This window comes from Candoia aspera, chromosome 14 (genome assembly GCF_035149785.1).
Source record: "Candoia aspera isolate rCanAsp1 chromosome 14, rCanAsp1.hap2, whole genome shotgun sequence".
NCBI classification, from domain to species: Eukaryota; Metazoa; Chordata; class Lepidosauria; order Squamata; family Boidae; genus Candoia; species Candoia aspera.
The window spans coordinates 11,520,969-11,538,107 of NC_086166.1; the positions used below are offsets into that span (position 1 = coordinate 11,520,969).

General features: G+C 45.5%; 2 protein-coding genes across 4 annotated transcripts in view; one reads left to right on the plus strand and one right to left on the minus strand.

Annotated features, from left to right (window-relative positions):
- CLUAP1 (clusterin associated protein 1) overlaps nt 1–998 on the plus strand; it is a 62,546-nt gene extending 61,548 nt beyond the window's left edge. For all 3 annotated transcript variants that reach the window (XM_063315247.1, XM_063315246.1, XM_063315244.1), the window contains one exon: nt 723–998. In XM_063315247.1, coding sequence (XP_063171317.1) covers nt 723–872 — 150 coding nt within the window. In that variant the 3' untranslated portion in view covers nt 873–998. The remainder of the gene's footprint in view (nt 1–722) is intronic.
- A 1,305-nt stretch (nt 999–2,303) lies between these two features.
- NLRC3 (NLR family CARD domain containing 3) overlaps nt 2,304–17,139 on the minus strand; it is a 30,448-nt gene continuing 15,612 nt past the window's right edge. Inside the window, exons 9-18 of the mRNA XM_063314751.1 lie at nt 15,900–15,983; nt 14,571–14,654; nt 13,011–13,094; nt 11,098–11,181; nt 10,420–10,503; nt 6,816–6,899; nt 5,922–6,005; nt 5,033–5,116; nt 4,217–4,300; nt 2,304–2,452 (exon numbers count right to left, since the gene is read on the minus strand). Of these exons, the coding sequence (XP_063170821.1) occupies nt 2,362–2,452; nt 4,217–4,300; nt 5,033–5,116; nt 5,922–6,005; nt 6,816–6,899; nt 10,420–10,503; nt 11,098–11,181; nt 13,011–13,094; nt 14,571–14,654; nt 15,900–15,983 (847 nt within the window). The 3' untranslated portion in view covers nt 2,304–2,361. The remainder of the gene's footprint in view (nt 2,453–4,216; nt 4,301–5,032; nt 5,117–5,921; nt 6,006–6,815; nt 6,900–10,419; nt 10,504–11,097; nt 11,182–13,010; nt 13,095–14,570; nt 14,655–15,899; nt 15,984–17,139) is intronic.

A 17,139-nucleotide genomic window follows, 5' to 3' on the forward strand; every position in this document is an offset into this window, starting at 1 on the left:
GGAAAGGACTGAAGGTAAGATGCAAGAGCCGGCGTGCCATCTGCCAGGGACACAGACAACCCAGGATGGCTTCCCCCCAACATCAGATTGTGTTTGTGGACTACCAGTGAGGGAGGTGGGGCTGGACCCGATGGGTGGATGTCACCCCGCAGTAAGAAGCAGAGCTTTCTCAGGACTAGTTTGCTGAACCGTGTTTAGCCACAATTTTCTGGGTTGTCACAGCTCACATTAAGCCTTAAATTGTGTTTTGGTCGACCTACTAGGGTTAGCCATAAAGCAGGTTGTGGGAACCAGGAAGCATAATAGTCCTATTTATGTTTCAAAGAAAGTGGAAAGGCAAGTTCTTGCACCCTCCTGACTTTTTCCCTCAAAATTCCCCTTTTTGTTGTATTTTACTGGAACTTTGTTACCTTCAAGCAAAACTTTTCAGTAGGATAGGAGATTGCTGTAGGGGAGGGAGAGGAACCCCCCAGCCCCCTCCCGTCTCTCTCTCTCTCTCTCTCACACACACACACACACACACAATATCAAAGTGCTTTGTCCTTTGGAATTACAGCTTTTATTCACAATAAACTAAAGATGGACTAAGACTATAGATTATTTAACTGGATAGCAACTGTATTCATTCAATGCTTTGGATAAATATTATCTATATTAATTCTTCAAGACCAGGGTATATTTTAAAAAAAAGTCAGATAACCAGTGCATGCATTTTCCCACAGGAGGACTCAGAGGACAGTGAAATTGATCTGGACGATGATGACGATGACGACGATGATGACTTGGAAGATGACAGCATGGACATCCCCACCAAGGCCAGTCGGAGGGTCAGGAAGCCTGAGCCGCTGGAGGAGAGCGATAATGATTTCTGAGGAACCCCAACAGGGCCACCAAATGACAGCTTGCCCATGACTCTTGCTACGCGTACTACAAGGCCATATTCAGGCAGGGTGAGCAGTCCTAGCGTGGTGACATGTTTTAGGCCTCAGATTCACTCCATGAATTTTAAAGGCTTTGAAAAGAAGTCATAATTGGGGAAACAGAATGATACTCAACACTGGAAGCCACGGAAGTTCTACCATGCTGAAAGTCAAAGAACCCCCAGCCCCACACCTCCAAGTTTACATCCTAGTAGCAAAATCTTGGCCGATACTTGGATGTGGGTCCCAATTATTTCAAAGGGCAGTTTAGGATGAATTAACAGCCTGACCTTGGGCCTATTTTACAGAGTGCAGCTGAGCCTTGAACGAGCCCAGTCTTTGTGACAGAAGAAAAATAATTGTTTTTTGTCAAAGATCAAGGCAAAATTGTCAGTTGAGCAAAAGTGGGGAGAAACCCCACAAGGGGAGGCTGATTGGTTTCGAGTTTCTTCTGTTGTGAACTCCCATTTGTCCTTGACCCTATTGGCACGCCCAATGTGAGTTGGTCCATTGAGGGGAAACTCGCATTTGGAAGAAACAAGAACTCTAGGAAAAACAGAGCTTATTTGAACCTAATTAATTATATAGAGACTTCTCTCCACAAATCCATGCTGGCACAAACCATATTTTATCAGTGTGATTCTCCTAAACAAGTTTTCATTCTTTAGAGGACGAAAATTGTGGTTCTGGCGTGGCTGCCTTCCTCTCACTACAGATCCAATACAATTCCTGGTACTTCTGTAGAAGCAACTCTTTTCAGATTCATGGAGGTATTTGATAGGCTGTTTTGCTCAAGCCAACAAGCATTCTGTTGACTTAGTTCTGCATTGAAGGTTCCTTGGTTCACAACTGTTGGCCAATGACACTTGTGTTTCCTTCTGAATTTCTTTGACTGTAACATTCCTGCATTTTGCAAATAAATGTACCCTTGTCCCCAATTACAGAAACACAAGAGTCATTATTCCAGAATCAGTACAATGGCCTCTTTCCAATCAGCTTTGGTAATGCCGCTTTATTTACTCGTTTATTTATTTCTCGCATTTATACGGCCGCCCGTCTCACACAAGGCGACTCTGGGTGGCATACAACAATTAAATAAAAATGACTGTGTAAAGAAACAATCATTATAAAAGGATAAAAGCGATTATTAAAAGAATGTTTGTTTATTGCTCACATTTACATGGCCGCCCATCTCACCCAAGGCGACTCTTTCATCCGAGCACCCTCCTCGCAGGAGCAAAAATCCGGAATGCCTGTGAGTGGTGGTGGTGGTGGGGCTTCTCTTTCATCCCTGTTTCACGGCTGGATCTCCCCTTCAGGCCTGTCCTGTGCCGTCAGGAAATCCAGCCTTTCACCGTGCCCGCCCCTCCGTCCGTGGGCATCCATCCGGGAGCGTGGACGCCACTCCCTCCCTCCAGCGTACTGCAGTCCCAGCCCTGCTTTATATCTCCACCACACAGCTCGGGGCGTTCGTTCGGATGGCGTCGGAAATCACCTTAGCTCCTGATTCACCAATTTTATTTCCCAGTAAGCTGTGGGAGGAAAAAAAGAAGAGGCAGCAGCATTAGGAGAAACTGCACCACAAAGACTTTGCTCAAGGTCAGACTGGTCAGCTATCCAGTTTCTTCAGCTTGGAAGGGGATGCGGGGAAAAGGTGCTTGTGGCTTCGCTGCTTGCTTTCAGCTGTTTACGGCATTGGCATATGGAGGTGGCCATTCGGTCACTTCTGCCTCTCCGTGACCAGAGAGGCATTATTTCGGCAGGACTGGCAGCTTCTTGGGCGCTCACGAGCTCCTGCTTGGGTCATCGGTGGCAGCGTTTAGCCACCTTGTCTTCTGTCACTTCTTTTGCAAGCGCCTTTGATTTTTCCAAGCATCAGACTCTTCTCTGTTGACACTTACCTTCGCATTGTGTGTCCGAAATATCTAAGCTTTAGCTTCCGGATCAGTGCTGCCACTGAGCAGGCTGGGGCTGTTTTTTTATGCAGGGTTAAAAAGACCCGGTGCCAAGAGTCATCCAGGGAGTTAGGACTGACTCAAAGGCATGTGTGCACACATGCGCAGACACAAAGTAGAAGCTGTGAGTGAATGCTGGAAGTGGGTAGTCCTCATCCTGCAATATAGACTTGGACCAGAACCAATGCTATGTTTTCTGGTACTTTACCTGTCTAAAGCTTGGATTGTCCCCGGGAAACTGTAGCCGTCTGACTCACCCAGCCAGGCAGAACCTGAGATTCAGTAACTCCTAAGATAGAAACTTTCCCTCACCCTTCAGCGGCTTCCAGGGAGGTGGCAAAAGATGAAAGCAGTGTTGTGATGTCACAACACAAGCTACACCCTTTTGTATGTGCATTGTGGCATCCACCTACTTACGGGAGGGGTGGAGCTGGGCCCGTGACACTGCAACTCTGTTCTCATCATTTTGATGAAAACATTGGTTCTGGCCTGTCCCCCTTATATCCTTCTGAGTATAACCTGATTTCAATACTCAGATTTTCAATAATGCTGGATTTTCTCTACTTTTTTGGAGGGGGAGAGCAAGCGATAGATAGGTTTTCAGAAAGATGGGCTAAGGGGGGGCAGCAATAAAGAAGGAATTAGGCAGGGCATCTTCTAATTTATTTTGAGCTCCATACTGATAGTTTACTAGAGACAGGTCTATAAATGTCAGACTTCCCCTCCAATAATGATATGGGCTAGAAACTTGGCTTTGAAGTTCAAAAATATTGGCTGAGAATATTGGGAACTGAACTTCTGCCTCCGTAATACATTGATGAGTAAAAAACTGTTCTTCATTTCACCATAAGCATGGCAGTTTGGTCTAGTGGTTAAGGCAATGGGCTAGAAACCAGGAGGCTGTGAGTTCTAGTCCCACCTTAGGCCTGAAAGCCAGTTGGATGACCTTGGACCAGTCAGTCTCTCTCAGCCCAACCCACCTCACAGGGCTGTTGTTGTGGGGAAAATAGGAGGAGGAGGGAGTATTAGGTATGTTCCCCACCTTGAGTAATTTATAAAAATAATAAAGGGGGGATAGAAAATAAAATAAATAAATAAAAAATTGGAGCTTCTGTGGCTTCTGCACCAACTTCTCCAGTGTGCACCACCTGGGGAAAGGCTGTTCTAGCTCAAACCCACTAGCTCAGGGTTCCTCAACCTTGGCAACTCTAAGCTGTGTGGACTTCAACTCCCAGAATTCCTCCCAGAAAAGCTGGCTGGGGAGTTCTGGGAGTTGAAGTCCACACAGCTTAGAGTTGCCAAGGTTGAAGAACCCTGCACTAGCTCATAAAAGGTACTTACTTGATGTAGGTGAGGTTGTGGCTCCCTGTCAGGGCTGTGGCAATGCAGATAGCCCCATCCATGCCCAAGGAGTTCTCCTGGAGACTGGGCAAGAGCACAGAGACACACGCTGGATACACATACAGGAAGTTCTAACGTTGCTCAGTTCTTGCTCGGCATGTTGAGCAAACCTACGTATTTCTCACAATTAGTATGTGTGTTTTAGTCTTTGGTGTGACTTAGCACATGCCTCATATCTGCTCTACGTTTGCTTTTATCTTCCACAAAAGGTCCTAAGAAATACCAAATGAACATTGGGAATCTATCAGGACTTATGCCTGAAGAAGAGTTGTGTGCAACTCTAAAGCTGTGTGTAAAAGATGCAACAGTCCTGTTTTGCATTTCCTGTTTCTTGGCGCTTAAGATGTTTCCTTGAGCTTAAGATGTTTCCTTGAGCTTAAGACATTTCAAGGCAGCCAGTTGCTTTAGGAACAAAGACGTGGTGTTCTTGTAATATCGATACGCCTTGCACTTTACAAATCTAACACCTGGCTGATGATAGGCACAATGCTGGTTAGAGAAGGCCCTTGAAGCAATCTGCTTCTTTTTTTGTCTGGATAATAAATGCAAAACCATTTCAGTCTGACCCAAACAGACTGAAATGGTTATACTTCAGTATATATATATGACCCAAATGTTAGGAGCTGAAACTTGCCATCAAAGCTAGGAAACCAATTCTTCCAGACAAACGATACCGGGACGCTGAAAAGATTGCCCCTAATATAAGCGACGGCATGAGCATCCTCCACAGCAGCCTTTCCCAGATGCACTACTTACTTCAGCCTGCGGAGGGTGCTGTTAACTTTCAGGGAGTGGGCCATTGCCTTGGCTCCTATCAGACCAATGGCATTTCCTCTCAGGCTGAAATCAGAAATAAGGAAGAGTTGCAATGAGGAGGCTACAGCTTGATGGAGTGGTTCACCCACCTCTAAGAAAGGGAGGGAAGACGCGATCCCCACAGCCCAGGTGGGGAATGACCCCTGATGTTTCTGGTGGCATCCAGGGAACACCATTAATTATTTAAAAATAAGTAGCAGGTACACAGGTGGACTTAGGACCGTTTGTAAGCATCACAAAACATCGCACCGCCACCCCCCCCACAGTCATATAATAGCATTTCAGGCACAACCAGGTCACATTTACGACTGGTTGCAGCGTCCTGTGTTCAGGTGATTGTGTTTTGTGACTTTTTTGCTGTTTTCCAGCAAAAAACACCCATAGGGGAAGCTGGATTCACTTAACGACCACTGTAAAAATGGTCATAAAATCAGGTCCAGTTATGCAGTGACTTGACTTACGACCACAACGACTTACGATGGAAATCCCAGTCCTAATTATGGTTGTAAGTTGGGGACTACCTGTATTTAAAGCTCAAGAGAAGTTGGGACAGCTGAAATCGAAGTAGGTTTCAGAGATTTCGGAAGGGCCCCAAGGCTGAACTCTTGAATTGGGACAGGTTGGCACAGCCTCTAGCCTAACCTGGTGCTTCCGGCTATCTCAGCAATTCCCGCTGGGCATCAAGGGGAATTGCAATCCATCACTCCTGGTGAGTGGCAGATTGGTGAAAGCTGGACTCTGCTAACCTGCTGGGGTCTGAGACGCACAAGTGTAATCCCCACTCCCCGCTTTGTCAGTTGCATCCTAAGGGATAAAGGAAGTTACTTACTCCAACACTGCAAGGCACTTGTTAACAGCCAATGCTTCTGCCAGGGCTCGGGCCCCGCTCACCCCGACTGCCGCCACCTGCAGGCTGCAAACACAGCACCTTTAAGAGGGCTGGAGCCTGGCCAGCCCGCCATTCAGCAGAGTGTCCAGGGCAGGGTTCCTCAACCTTGGCCTCTTGAAGATGGGTGGACTTCAACTCCCAGAATTCCCCCAGCCCCCCAAGCTGACTTGGGAATTCTGGGAGTTGAAGTCCACCCATCTTCAAATTGCCAAGGTTGAGAAACACTGGTCCAGGAAGTCAATGGAATAAATTGTGAAAAGAAGGAAAATGTTGTAGTTTTAATGCCAAGCGGGAATGAATTTCCTTGCAGGATTCTCTAACTTGGATGTCAAAATGATTTGTGCTTGTTGTTCCCTGTCCTCTCTGCTTTCCATGCCAACAAGATGAAACACATAGTTTGGAGAAGCTGGTGAGATCAGAACTGCCCTTGGTTGGTTCTTAATCTTACAAAGTTCCTCTGGAAAAGGAAACTCCCGTTCAGCATTTTTAAGGTGGTTTATGCTGTTCACTTTTTCCATGCACAAAAGTAAATACGGCAAGTTTGTTTTTTCTGGGATTTGATGACCTCCGGTTTACGGCTGGCATCTAATCATAGTTCATTAATGTTTTCTGGTGTTTGAAAGGCATCAGCCACTAAACATACTATCAAGGAAATCATCCACAGCAGTCCAGTTTCAACACACACATGCACACCAGCCACAGACAAGTCGTGAATCATCAGTTTTAGGCCAGATTTAAGACCTGGGCCAACAGTAACCGACCATGTCCACCAATGCCTTTGCTTGGCTCTCTCTTAATTGACGTGCTGCCCTTGGAGGTAGCCTAGAAACTTACTAGAGGGCCTCGAGTGTTGAGTTCACCCTCAGAGCGGAAGCCAAAGCAGCTGTTCCTTCATCCCCAATTGCATTTTCTTGTAAACTGAAAGAGAACAAACGCAAAGGATTAGTTTACGTCACAGCTCAAGGATGGTGGAGATTTTTAGGAACGCCAGGAATCCTTTGACCAAGGGAAAAAGAATATCGTCTGCTGTTCTCCAAGTAGACACAAGGTGTAGGGACTGTCCCCTAAACCACGCCACGACCAGAACAAGGTGACAGAGGATGCAATGGTTGAATGTGTGCAAACTCTATTCAGGTAATGTATCAAGAAGCCGAAAATTCGCAGGCTGGTGAGCACATCGGGCTACAATCTGCTTGCAGGGAACTATTTTATTTTAAACTCAGGAGAATATTTATAAAGACGCTCTCTGTAACTGCAGTCTGAACGGTCCAGTTGATTCCAAGGACTGGGCAACCTTGTTCTGCTCAATGTCTTGGACCAAGCTTACTTTTTCAAGAAGCTCACTCAAGTTGTGGTGTGTAAAACTGCTTTTCTCAAGAAGACGTGGTGAAAGAATGGGCACCAAGCTGGTCGTTACTAGCCTAGAAGGATGTGATGTTGCTCAGAGGGCAGGATGTGGCCTGCAGGAAAAGGGGTGTCATTTCTAAAATCTGCCCTGACTTTTAAAAATAAATTTGTCTGCAAGCCAAGAAATTATAAAAACTTACTACACCTTTTCGCCAGATGTGCTGCATTGCATTGCAAGGGGAAAAAAACTGTGTATATGTGAATACAATACAACCAATTTAAACTTGGTAAGAAACATGTTTTCAGTGTGATTTTATCACACCATTCCTCTCCTAAAAGCCTGGGGGAGATAGATAGATATGGAGAGAGAGGAGAGAAAAGACAACTGGGGGATAGGAGATGTTCTTAATTTCACATGCATCCCCAGACAGGCGTAGAAAGTGTCTTGTTTCCAAGAAAGCAATCTAAGAGCTTTTCACAATAGCTTTTAAGAACCGTGACTCTGTCAGGATGCTGGCAGGTCTTTTATCGGAGAATTCCCTGAGAGACAGACCTGTTATTCCAGAAGTTCTTTCAGACAAAGGTCACAACATTAAGAAGTTTAAGACGGGTTTAATTTGCAAAGTGGACGTGACAAACTGGTCTCTCTCCTCCTCTGTTACTTTCTATAACTCCCATAGTGTCAGCCTTACGAGGCAGTCCAGACGAGAAGCACGCCCAGAAGTACCAGCTCTATCTTTATTGTAAGGTTCCATTAACAGCATCTTGCAAGTCTGAAAGTACAATTCTGCCCCGTCGCCTTCACAGCCCAAGAAACTGGGGAGGGTCCCTTCTGAGATGTTTGCCACATCCCCTTTCCTTCTGTGGGCTCAGCTGCCTCTTCTCTGACCATTCCCCTGGCCGTGGCTCTTCCCCGTCTCCCGAGGTCATTCCCACATGCCACCACACATAGATAGGCTTCCTGCTTCCGTGGTATCTAGCCATCTAAGAAGATCTGGAAGGGGCGGGTTTCCTGGGGGTCTCTGTATCCCCTCCTCTGAGATGAAACTGGCACCATCCCTCTTGGGGTGCAAGAAAGCCATTAAGATTTGGATGTTTCGGCAGGTTGTTAAAGGAGGAAATGATCCTTTTTTGGCCTGGTATGAATTGCTGCGGGGACGTGGTGGCGCTGCGGGTTAAACCGCTGAGCTGCTGATCGGAAGGTCGGCGGTTCGAAACCGCGCGGCGGGGTGAGCTCCCGTTGCTAGTCCCAGCTCCTGCACACCAAGCAGTTCGAAAACATGCAAAATGTGAGTAGATTAATTGGTACCGCTTCAGCGGGAAGGTAACGGCGTTCCGTGAGTCATGCTGGCCACATGACCCGGAAGTGTCTATGACAACGCCGGCTCCAAGGCTTAGAAACGGAGATGAGCACCGCCCCCTAGAGTCGGACACGACTGGACTTTACGTCAAGGGAAACCTTTACCTTTACTATGAATTGCTGCATTATCACACTTTGCAGCAGTAAGCTACACAATAGCCATTAGTTGGTGTTACATTTATTGCTTTAATGTTTTCCACCGTAATTGCCAATGGAAGCTGCTTATAGTCAACCCCCCACTGCAGCTGCAATAAAATAAATACTAAATGGTGCCCACTGCAGATTTTTTTATCACCGCAATCATTAGCTTGGCATTTATATTGCACAATTAAGAGATGTGGTCAAGCCACTTTATACGCCATAACAGAAGCCAAGTAATAATTGGGCTGGTTAATTTACGTCCGAAAGCTTGATTTTTTCTTCTTCTAAAAAAGTTGGAAATAGCTACCTCAATCCAGTCTTAAGGGGGAAGGGGGCAGCACCGTTGCTTAGCTGATCTCAGAAAAATAATTGAGCAAGGTTAGACCTGGTTTGTACCTGAACGGGAGACCACTGGAAAATCCCTGGTTGGTAGGATCAATTGGGAAATTTTTAAAAAATCGTAGAAGACAACCATGAGGCAAGCTGTTTCTACACGGCTTCTATGTATATACGCATGTACGTAAAACTAATACATTCTAATACTCATTAGAAGCTCACAGTATTTAAGATATTTAATCAAAATCCACAACTCCCTGTTCAGTTTTAAGCTAAGAATGTTTGGTTAACACAGTTCAAATCGTTAAAAGAAAAAAGTAGAGCAGGGCTGCAACGAGGGTCTGTGTCACCTGGGGCAAACATGGATTCCATGCCCATTTTGGCCCCCCCTCAGTACGGCACCCGGGTCACATGCCCCGCTTGCCCCCCCCGCCCCCCCAGTTGTGGCCCTGCTGTAGAGAGTAAATAATGCATTAAACCAGTACTATAAATTATACATCAAGTTAAGATAGGGAATTTGGGATGGGGCACAATTCCATGTATAAGACTATAGTCCAAGAATGGTGTCCAAGTAAAATTCAATTCTACATCAGATTTAATTTTAAATACAAAGTTATTCTAGGTATCAGCGTCAAGGTCTGTTGGCTTTTCTGTAGCACAACCCCACCATTCAAAGCATCTTCCTTCACACTGGTGCCCTTCAGAAACTTGGAATTGAGTTCTCCCAGTTGAGAACTTGAAAACTTGGAATTGAGTTCTCTTGGAATCTCAAGGCACCTCAGGAATATCAAAACGGAGCAGGCCATTAAAAGATTTGCACATACATTTTCACATGTATCACGAAGCTGATGCCTTTGTGTGAAGATTCAAAATGGTGGCATAAGCTTTGCTGACTGTTACCCAGGCCTGTTAATGATCTAATGGTCGCCTTCACACAAGCTAAACTTGGTGAATGTTAGCCTTGGTTAATTTGCTTTGTGGATTAGCATGTTGTGCAACCCCTGCCATTTAATTAGTTTATGGTTTGGTGTGTTGGTGGAGCCCAGATGAGGGATTCTCAGGAACCAGGTTACAGGATCCCACTGCTCCTTGTATGTAATCTAAAGCTTTGGAGTGTAATCTCAAAACGTTCTGCTGCAACAGAATTCTTACATGTCTAGATCAATCCTGAGATTTTAGAAAAGCGGCCCGTGTTTTGTTTTGTTTTTCATTCGTTACAAAAACTGTTCATGTTAGATCTAGATGAGGACTTACTCCAAGATGGTCAGGCTCCTGTTGAATTGCAAAGCTAGATTCAGGGCCTTCGCTGCTTTGGCCTGAATGAAATTCCACTGCAAGCTAAAAGTAAAGAGAAAAATCGGAGTAAGAGCCAAGCCTTCTGGACTACATGCAGGGGGCGTGGGTCTGCACCGTTGCTGTCCCAGGTCCCATGTGTTGGAAAGGGAGAAGTTGCCTGGCACATCCTTGCTCCCAAAGCCCCTTTCCCAAATCCTCCCTTGAGTGACATTTGGGACTACTGTTATTCAAGGAGAAGGAAATGTTTTTTCGGTTTTTTTACAGAATCAGAAAAGCTTCTTGTCTCTTAGGAAGAATCTCATACGCCTGGGGAGCAGCATCAAATTAGCGAAGCTGACTTCAGGAGGCAGCTTTGCAAACGGACAAAGAGCTTCTATTTCTGACTGCAAGGTGTTACGGATAACTCCTCCCCTTTCGTGCAAGGTAGAGGTCGTGCCGTGAATCTGCCCCCCACCCCACCAGTTTTATAGTCCTGTGGAGGTAGGAAACTCGAGAGCTCCTGGGGGGGCTTCCATCCCTGGCTGGTGACCTGCACTTGGTTTTGTATTTCAGAAGATGCCCAGGCCTAAATCACAGGATGAGTCCATGCCAAGAAAGACAGCAAATGCCACCCTCTCACAAGTCCCTAGAACTCACTGCAGGGAAGTGAGGGCTTGGTTCTCCTTCAGCGCCTGGGCAATGGCGTGGACCCCTTCGTCATGCAGCAAGTTGGCCGCCAAGCTGGAAGAAGCGCCCAGAGAAAGGAGGGTTAAAAAGGTGCCTTGACGCCATTGAAGATTTAGCTTCATGGGGGTATTTCAAAATAATATACAGGGAGTTCTCACTTAGCGACCACAATTGGGACCGGCAATTCAGATGTTAAGTGAAGCAGTCGCTAAGTGAAACCACAGTTATGCTTATAATCTTACTTCAGCTTTCTTTTGCTTTATAGACCTGCAAAGGTTGTGAATGCGAGGATTAGTTGTAAAGTTACTCCTTCATGATCATCGTAGCTGTGAATGGTCGCTAAACGAGGCAGTTGCTAAATGAGGACTACCTATGAAATTTAGATTGCCTGCCATCGTGACTTATTCCAGAGTTCACCAAGATCTTTTGCCTCATCTATCTCTTGATCGTTTCTCAGGTTTTTCCAGTTCCCTTCTTTTTCTCCTACCTTTTTCTCCACCTCTGTCCCCTTGACCCATTTCCTGCTCAACCAACTGTCCACCATTTTTTAACCCAAGGAGTCCTCATCCCTGACCCATCTGACTGGGGATCCCCAAAATATTTTAACTTGTGCAACTTGCGCAAGTTTCCAGTGTGGTTTTGATGGCCAGGAATGCCTTTGAGCACCCAGTAAAAAGGTGTCGAGTTTTGCTTTGAAAGTTTGCCCCCCTGCCTGAAGAAAGGAGGAGGATAACGATCATCCAGCGGGAGAAATGGATGCAGTTGCCTGATTCTAAAATCCTAATTGCGCCTAGCAGTCCAAAGCAAGATCAGGACCCTGATGTAGCAGCATGTGAGCGATGGAAACAAATTTCCCAGATAATAATAATTAGTGCCTTCCACATCCCTTCCTCCCACTGAATGCTCCTCATCCTCCTCCTTTCTTTGGGGGGGGGCAAATTTTCAAGCACAACTTGACACCTTTTTACTGGGTGCTCAAAGGCATTCCTGGCCACCATTTTATATTTTGATATTTTTATTTAAGAGGTACTGTTTCTATTGTATTTTAATCTGCATTTAGCTTTACTTTTAGTTTAAACCACCCAGAGTCATTCTTTTGAGGGAGATGGGCGGTGACAAAATTTGAAATATGAATAAATACATTGTTGACTCCTGGGGACTGCCTGGACAAGTCCCTGCAGTTTTCTTGGCAAGATTTTTGCAGTTGGTTTGCCCTGACCTCCTTCTTCTCAGGGCTGAGAGAGGGACTGGCCCAAGGTCATCAGTTGGCTTTGGGACAAAGGCATGACTGGCACTCATGGTCTCCTGGTTTCTAGCCCAGTGCCTTTAATCCAGTGTTTCTCAACCTTGGCAACTTTAAGCTGTATGGACTTCAACTCCCAGAATTCCCCACCCAGCATGTTGGCTGGGGAATTCTGGGAGTTGAAGTCCATACAGCTTAAAGTTGCCAAGGTTGAGAAACACTGCTCTGATCACTATACCAACCTGGCTCTCAAATTAAAAATATCAAAGCAATAATTAAATATTGAGCTTAGAAAGGTTTTAATATGCTGCTGTTCCAAGAGACTTGCCCTTCTGCATTTAGGCCCACAGCAGATCTTTTTGGGAGATGCATCTCTAAGATTAAGTGCCCCAAATAAACCAATGAAACACATTTCTGCAAAGGCCCAGAATAGGAAACATGGCCCCTTCCCCCTTTAAACTACAATTCCCAGCATTCCTCTCCATTTTCCTTGCTGCGTGAGGCTACTGGGACCTGTAGTTCACAATATCTGGAGGGCCGTGATTTCTCCATCCCAGTGCCAGGCTGTAAAATGTTGTACTCTAGGCAAAATTTACAAATAGACTTGTGAATATTGAAGTTGAACAGGGAAGGGACTCACTCCAGATTCCTCAGGGTACAATTAGCTCGCAGAGCACTGGCGATGGCTTGTGCTCCCTCTTGGCTTATGGAATTTTCCCGTAGACTTAAAAAAAAAAAAAGGAAGAGAAAACCATTATTGATGTTTTCTTAATGCCTTCATTGGTTTGACACCCCAGTCTAACTTAAGTGATTGGAACATAGGAGGGGAGGGAGAAATGTGCAAGTCTGTTTGCTATTCCTTTTTGTGATGATTTAATAGCTAATTATTTTATTTATACAACCCAACAGAGGTATGAAGAGGTGGGCATGTGGGAGAAAGCATCCAGGTATCCCCAGCATCTGATAATCTTTGGGGATGTGTAATATTATGTGGGAATGACCTTGGGAGACAGGAGGAAGAGCCGCAGAAGGAAAGGGGCATGGCAAATGTCACAGAAGGGACCCTCCCTAGTTTCTTGGACTACAAAGGTGTAGGGGGAGAGATGTACCCCCAGAAGTACTGACTCTAACTTTATTATAAGGTTACATTAACCAAATCTTGCAAGTCAGAAAGTATATCTCTCCCCCTTTACCTGTACAGCCCAAGAAAGTAGAAGTGTCCCTTCTGAGATCTTTGCCACACCCCTATTTCTTCTGCGGGCTCAGCTACCTCTTATCTGACCATTGCCTAGTCTGTGGCTCTTTGTCCTGTCTCCCAAGGTCATTCCCACATAAGATTACACATCCCCAAAGATGTATGTAATGGTCCCCACATAACATTACAGGAAGTTAGATGACGACGTAGCAGAAGTTGCAATAACAATTTCACCAAGTCTAAACCAAAGTCGTTTTTCCTCACACTTATTAAGAGCCTATATGACCCTATGACTCATTAATGCAATGGATCAATCTTTTCCAGCCAGGTATTTTAGACTAACTCCCATCATCCCCAGGCACCCCCCCACCCCCCAATTTCCCAGGCTACTTGTTCAAAAGGTCCACTTGTGATCAAGAGGAAAGAAGGCTTGAAAAAGACAAATATCTGTGGAGTCCTTGTGGCTCTCTTGAGCCTGGTTGTTTGCTTGCTGACATTTCATTACCCAGCTAGGTAACATCATCAATGCAAACAGCCCACCTCAGAGAGCACCAAGGGTTCCACCGCTCAGCCTTGAGCTACATATATTCTCTTTTACAGAGACAAATATTTGTCAAACAGTTTAAGGAGAAAATTTCCATCTCTCTGAAACAGCAAGAGCAGAGCCCAGAGTAGAAGCTTGTAACCGTCCAGTGCTAACCACCTGCCTTTGTCACAACAGATGGCAGGACTTGGACCACCCTGGCTGGTCTCAGCAAGCCAGGGGGGCGGGGGGAGGCTGGTTTGCAACCTTCACTATGCAACCTCGCATGGCCCTGAGGCAGAAGAAGCGGCTCGTCCATTCCAAATCAGGAGTGATGCAGGATCATCACTGTTGACTTTGGCCCAGGTGGTAAAAAGTCATAGCCGGTGGCACGTTCCAAATCTCCCTGCTTTTGAAATTGTAGGCAAAGGACAGAAGACATCATAGGAGTTAGCACTGGGCACCCCGCAGTATGGACCTACTTGAGGCTGGTGAGACCTCGGTTGCGACAGAGAGCATGCGTGAGTGCAGTCACTCCGGTGTCACTGATAGAATTGCTCTGGAGACTGAAATACACACAAAACAGGGGGAAAAGATGAGAAAGGCCTGCCAGATGGAGCTCTTTCTAACTGCAATCTTCCCGTTCTATCTGAAGTTCTGTTTTCACTGGATCTGGAGAGAAAAAATCTCAAGTATCTAATCCTTACGATGGCGTGGATGAAATCTCAGCAAGAGTCAGCCATATTTACAGTAATACTAGCCGAAAGCATTATGCGTCTGGACTCAGAAGCAGGAGTTGGGGGCTTTTTATCCTCCCCCCCCCCTTTTTTTTTTTTTAAAAATTCAGAATATCTGTTGATGGACAGATAATAACTGAGGCTATACAAATAATGCTCAATATAACATTAATAAAAGATACCAAGCAGATTACATTGAGTTGTTTTCATGTTTGTGTGTGTGTGTGTGTGTATGTGTGTGAAATTTTGAGCTTAATAGCAAAATCTCCATTATATTATTATTATTCGTAATTGTTAAAAATAGAAGAAAAAGAAGGGGAAAAAACCCTTAAAATGATACAGGTAAATATTTAATTTCTGACTTCCCCCTTCTTTGTTCTCCAACTGATTTACAGTACCTATTGGTGTAAACTCACATCGGGGGCTTTTAAAAAATTGGTCTTAAAGAGGAAATTAGCTTTACAAGCTCCAAAGGAGTGGAATCTGGAGGGATATGGGAAGACATAATGCTCCAAAGGCCTGCTGCAATTTCCTGTGGTCCCAGCCTAGCCAGGTGATGCAGGACAGAGAACACCCTTTTTGTGCACAAAGTTTCAGGACCAGCTCAATCTGGAAATATCTGCTGCCTCAAACCCTGGAGGTTGCCAAAATGGGACCAGCTTGCCATGAGTACTGATGGTGAGCAGGAGTATCCAGGGGGAAAAAGACATGCGTAGTTTAGAGGCTTTGAACTTCCCTTCGAAGAAACTCAGAGCAGACCCGCCTTGATTTTTGGGTTTATCTGTAAGGGTTTCCCACGGTCTTTCAGTTTGGCAGGATTTTCTGTCTGATAGAGTAGAATAAACACTAGAGACCAAGCTACCATCTCAGCATGGTTCTTCGCTCTATGATAGGACACAGCTCAATTAATGAGCTGACTCAGGAGAAGGCATCTCTCTGTGCTCTCTTAACCAGCCAACTCTTCTGTGCTAGCTCTGTGAACTTTCTTGAACCTCTGAATAGTCCCTCTCCAAGGACAGGAGGAAAAGTAACCCCAACAGATAGAAACCAGCAGTGGGGACGGGGGCAACTTACTCCAGGGTTAAAAGGGTGTGATTCAACATCAGTCCTTCCGCCAGAGCAGCTGTGCCCATGTCTCCAATACAGTTCCCCGACAAACTAAAAGAAGAGAAATGGACAGATGTCAATGTGTCACTTGTTGATTTAAAACCCACAAAAGGACACTTTAAAAATTATTATAATTTAAGATTTCGTAGATTTAATTTCCATTCCATCAGATGCACAGAGTTATCATCCTGCAAAGGGAGAGAGATGGAGACTGACCGAGTGGATTCAGCCTTGGCACAGTGCCCACCCTGTTCCCAAACAGAACCCTTATGATGGCTTCACGTGTGGTCTGATTCCTACAATATGTCAAGAGAAGGCTGGGCTGTGACCTCGCTCAGCATTATTTCACCATCTACAGTTGAGGAATGGGAGAAGCCTTGCCCTGGCCTTCATTACATTGGGAAGGGAGCCCAGGAATGTTGGCCTTAAGATGGTCTTCCTTAGCCAGGAGTTTTGCAGATAGAACATAGCTGAGCTAGAATTTAGCAGAATCATGTTTCTTGCGCCTTAAACAGAGGCCCACCTTTCTGATCACAACATCTGTGGATCAGCTGTTCAATGGAGGAATGGCTGTATCACATCAGACACATCTACTGGACCCAGAGATTTGATTAGAATGACCTTCTGTCACAAGCTCCACCCCTTAAGTACATATGAGTGATGTCCTGACGCACATATCATAGGGGCAGAGTTTGCACTGCAGTACACACGTCATTATTTGCTCCCTCTGCAAATCCCCATGTGACACTCTGCTATCTTACGAATGGCCACCGTCTATTGTTAGGTATTATTGCCTACACCCCCTGCATTTCATTTCCCACTGTTTTCTCCTTTTATTATTCTCAGCCATGCATGCAGCCACCTGGGTTGTGTTCACACAGCATGCCAAACTAGGCTAAAATAGGCTTCTGCTGAGAGTTTGTCTAGAAAACTCAGCCATCGTTGTAGCATGCAGGTTTGGTGGTTTGACCAGAGGGAATTCCAAGGTCCACAAAATATAGGTTGGGGGCTGGGGCTGCGTGCCAAGAAGGGCTACAGGTTGCCCACCCATTTAGGATGCTTTTGAGACTTCAGCTTCCATCGGTGGAATGTTTGCCACAATGGCTGTTACCTGCCCTGAGAATGCCTTAGGACTATATTTCTCAACCTTGTCATAGCTTGCTGGCTGGGGAATTCTGGGAGTTGAAGTCCACACATCTTAAACTCG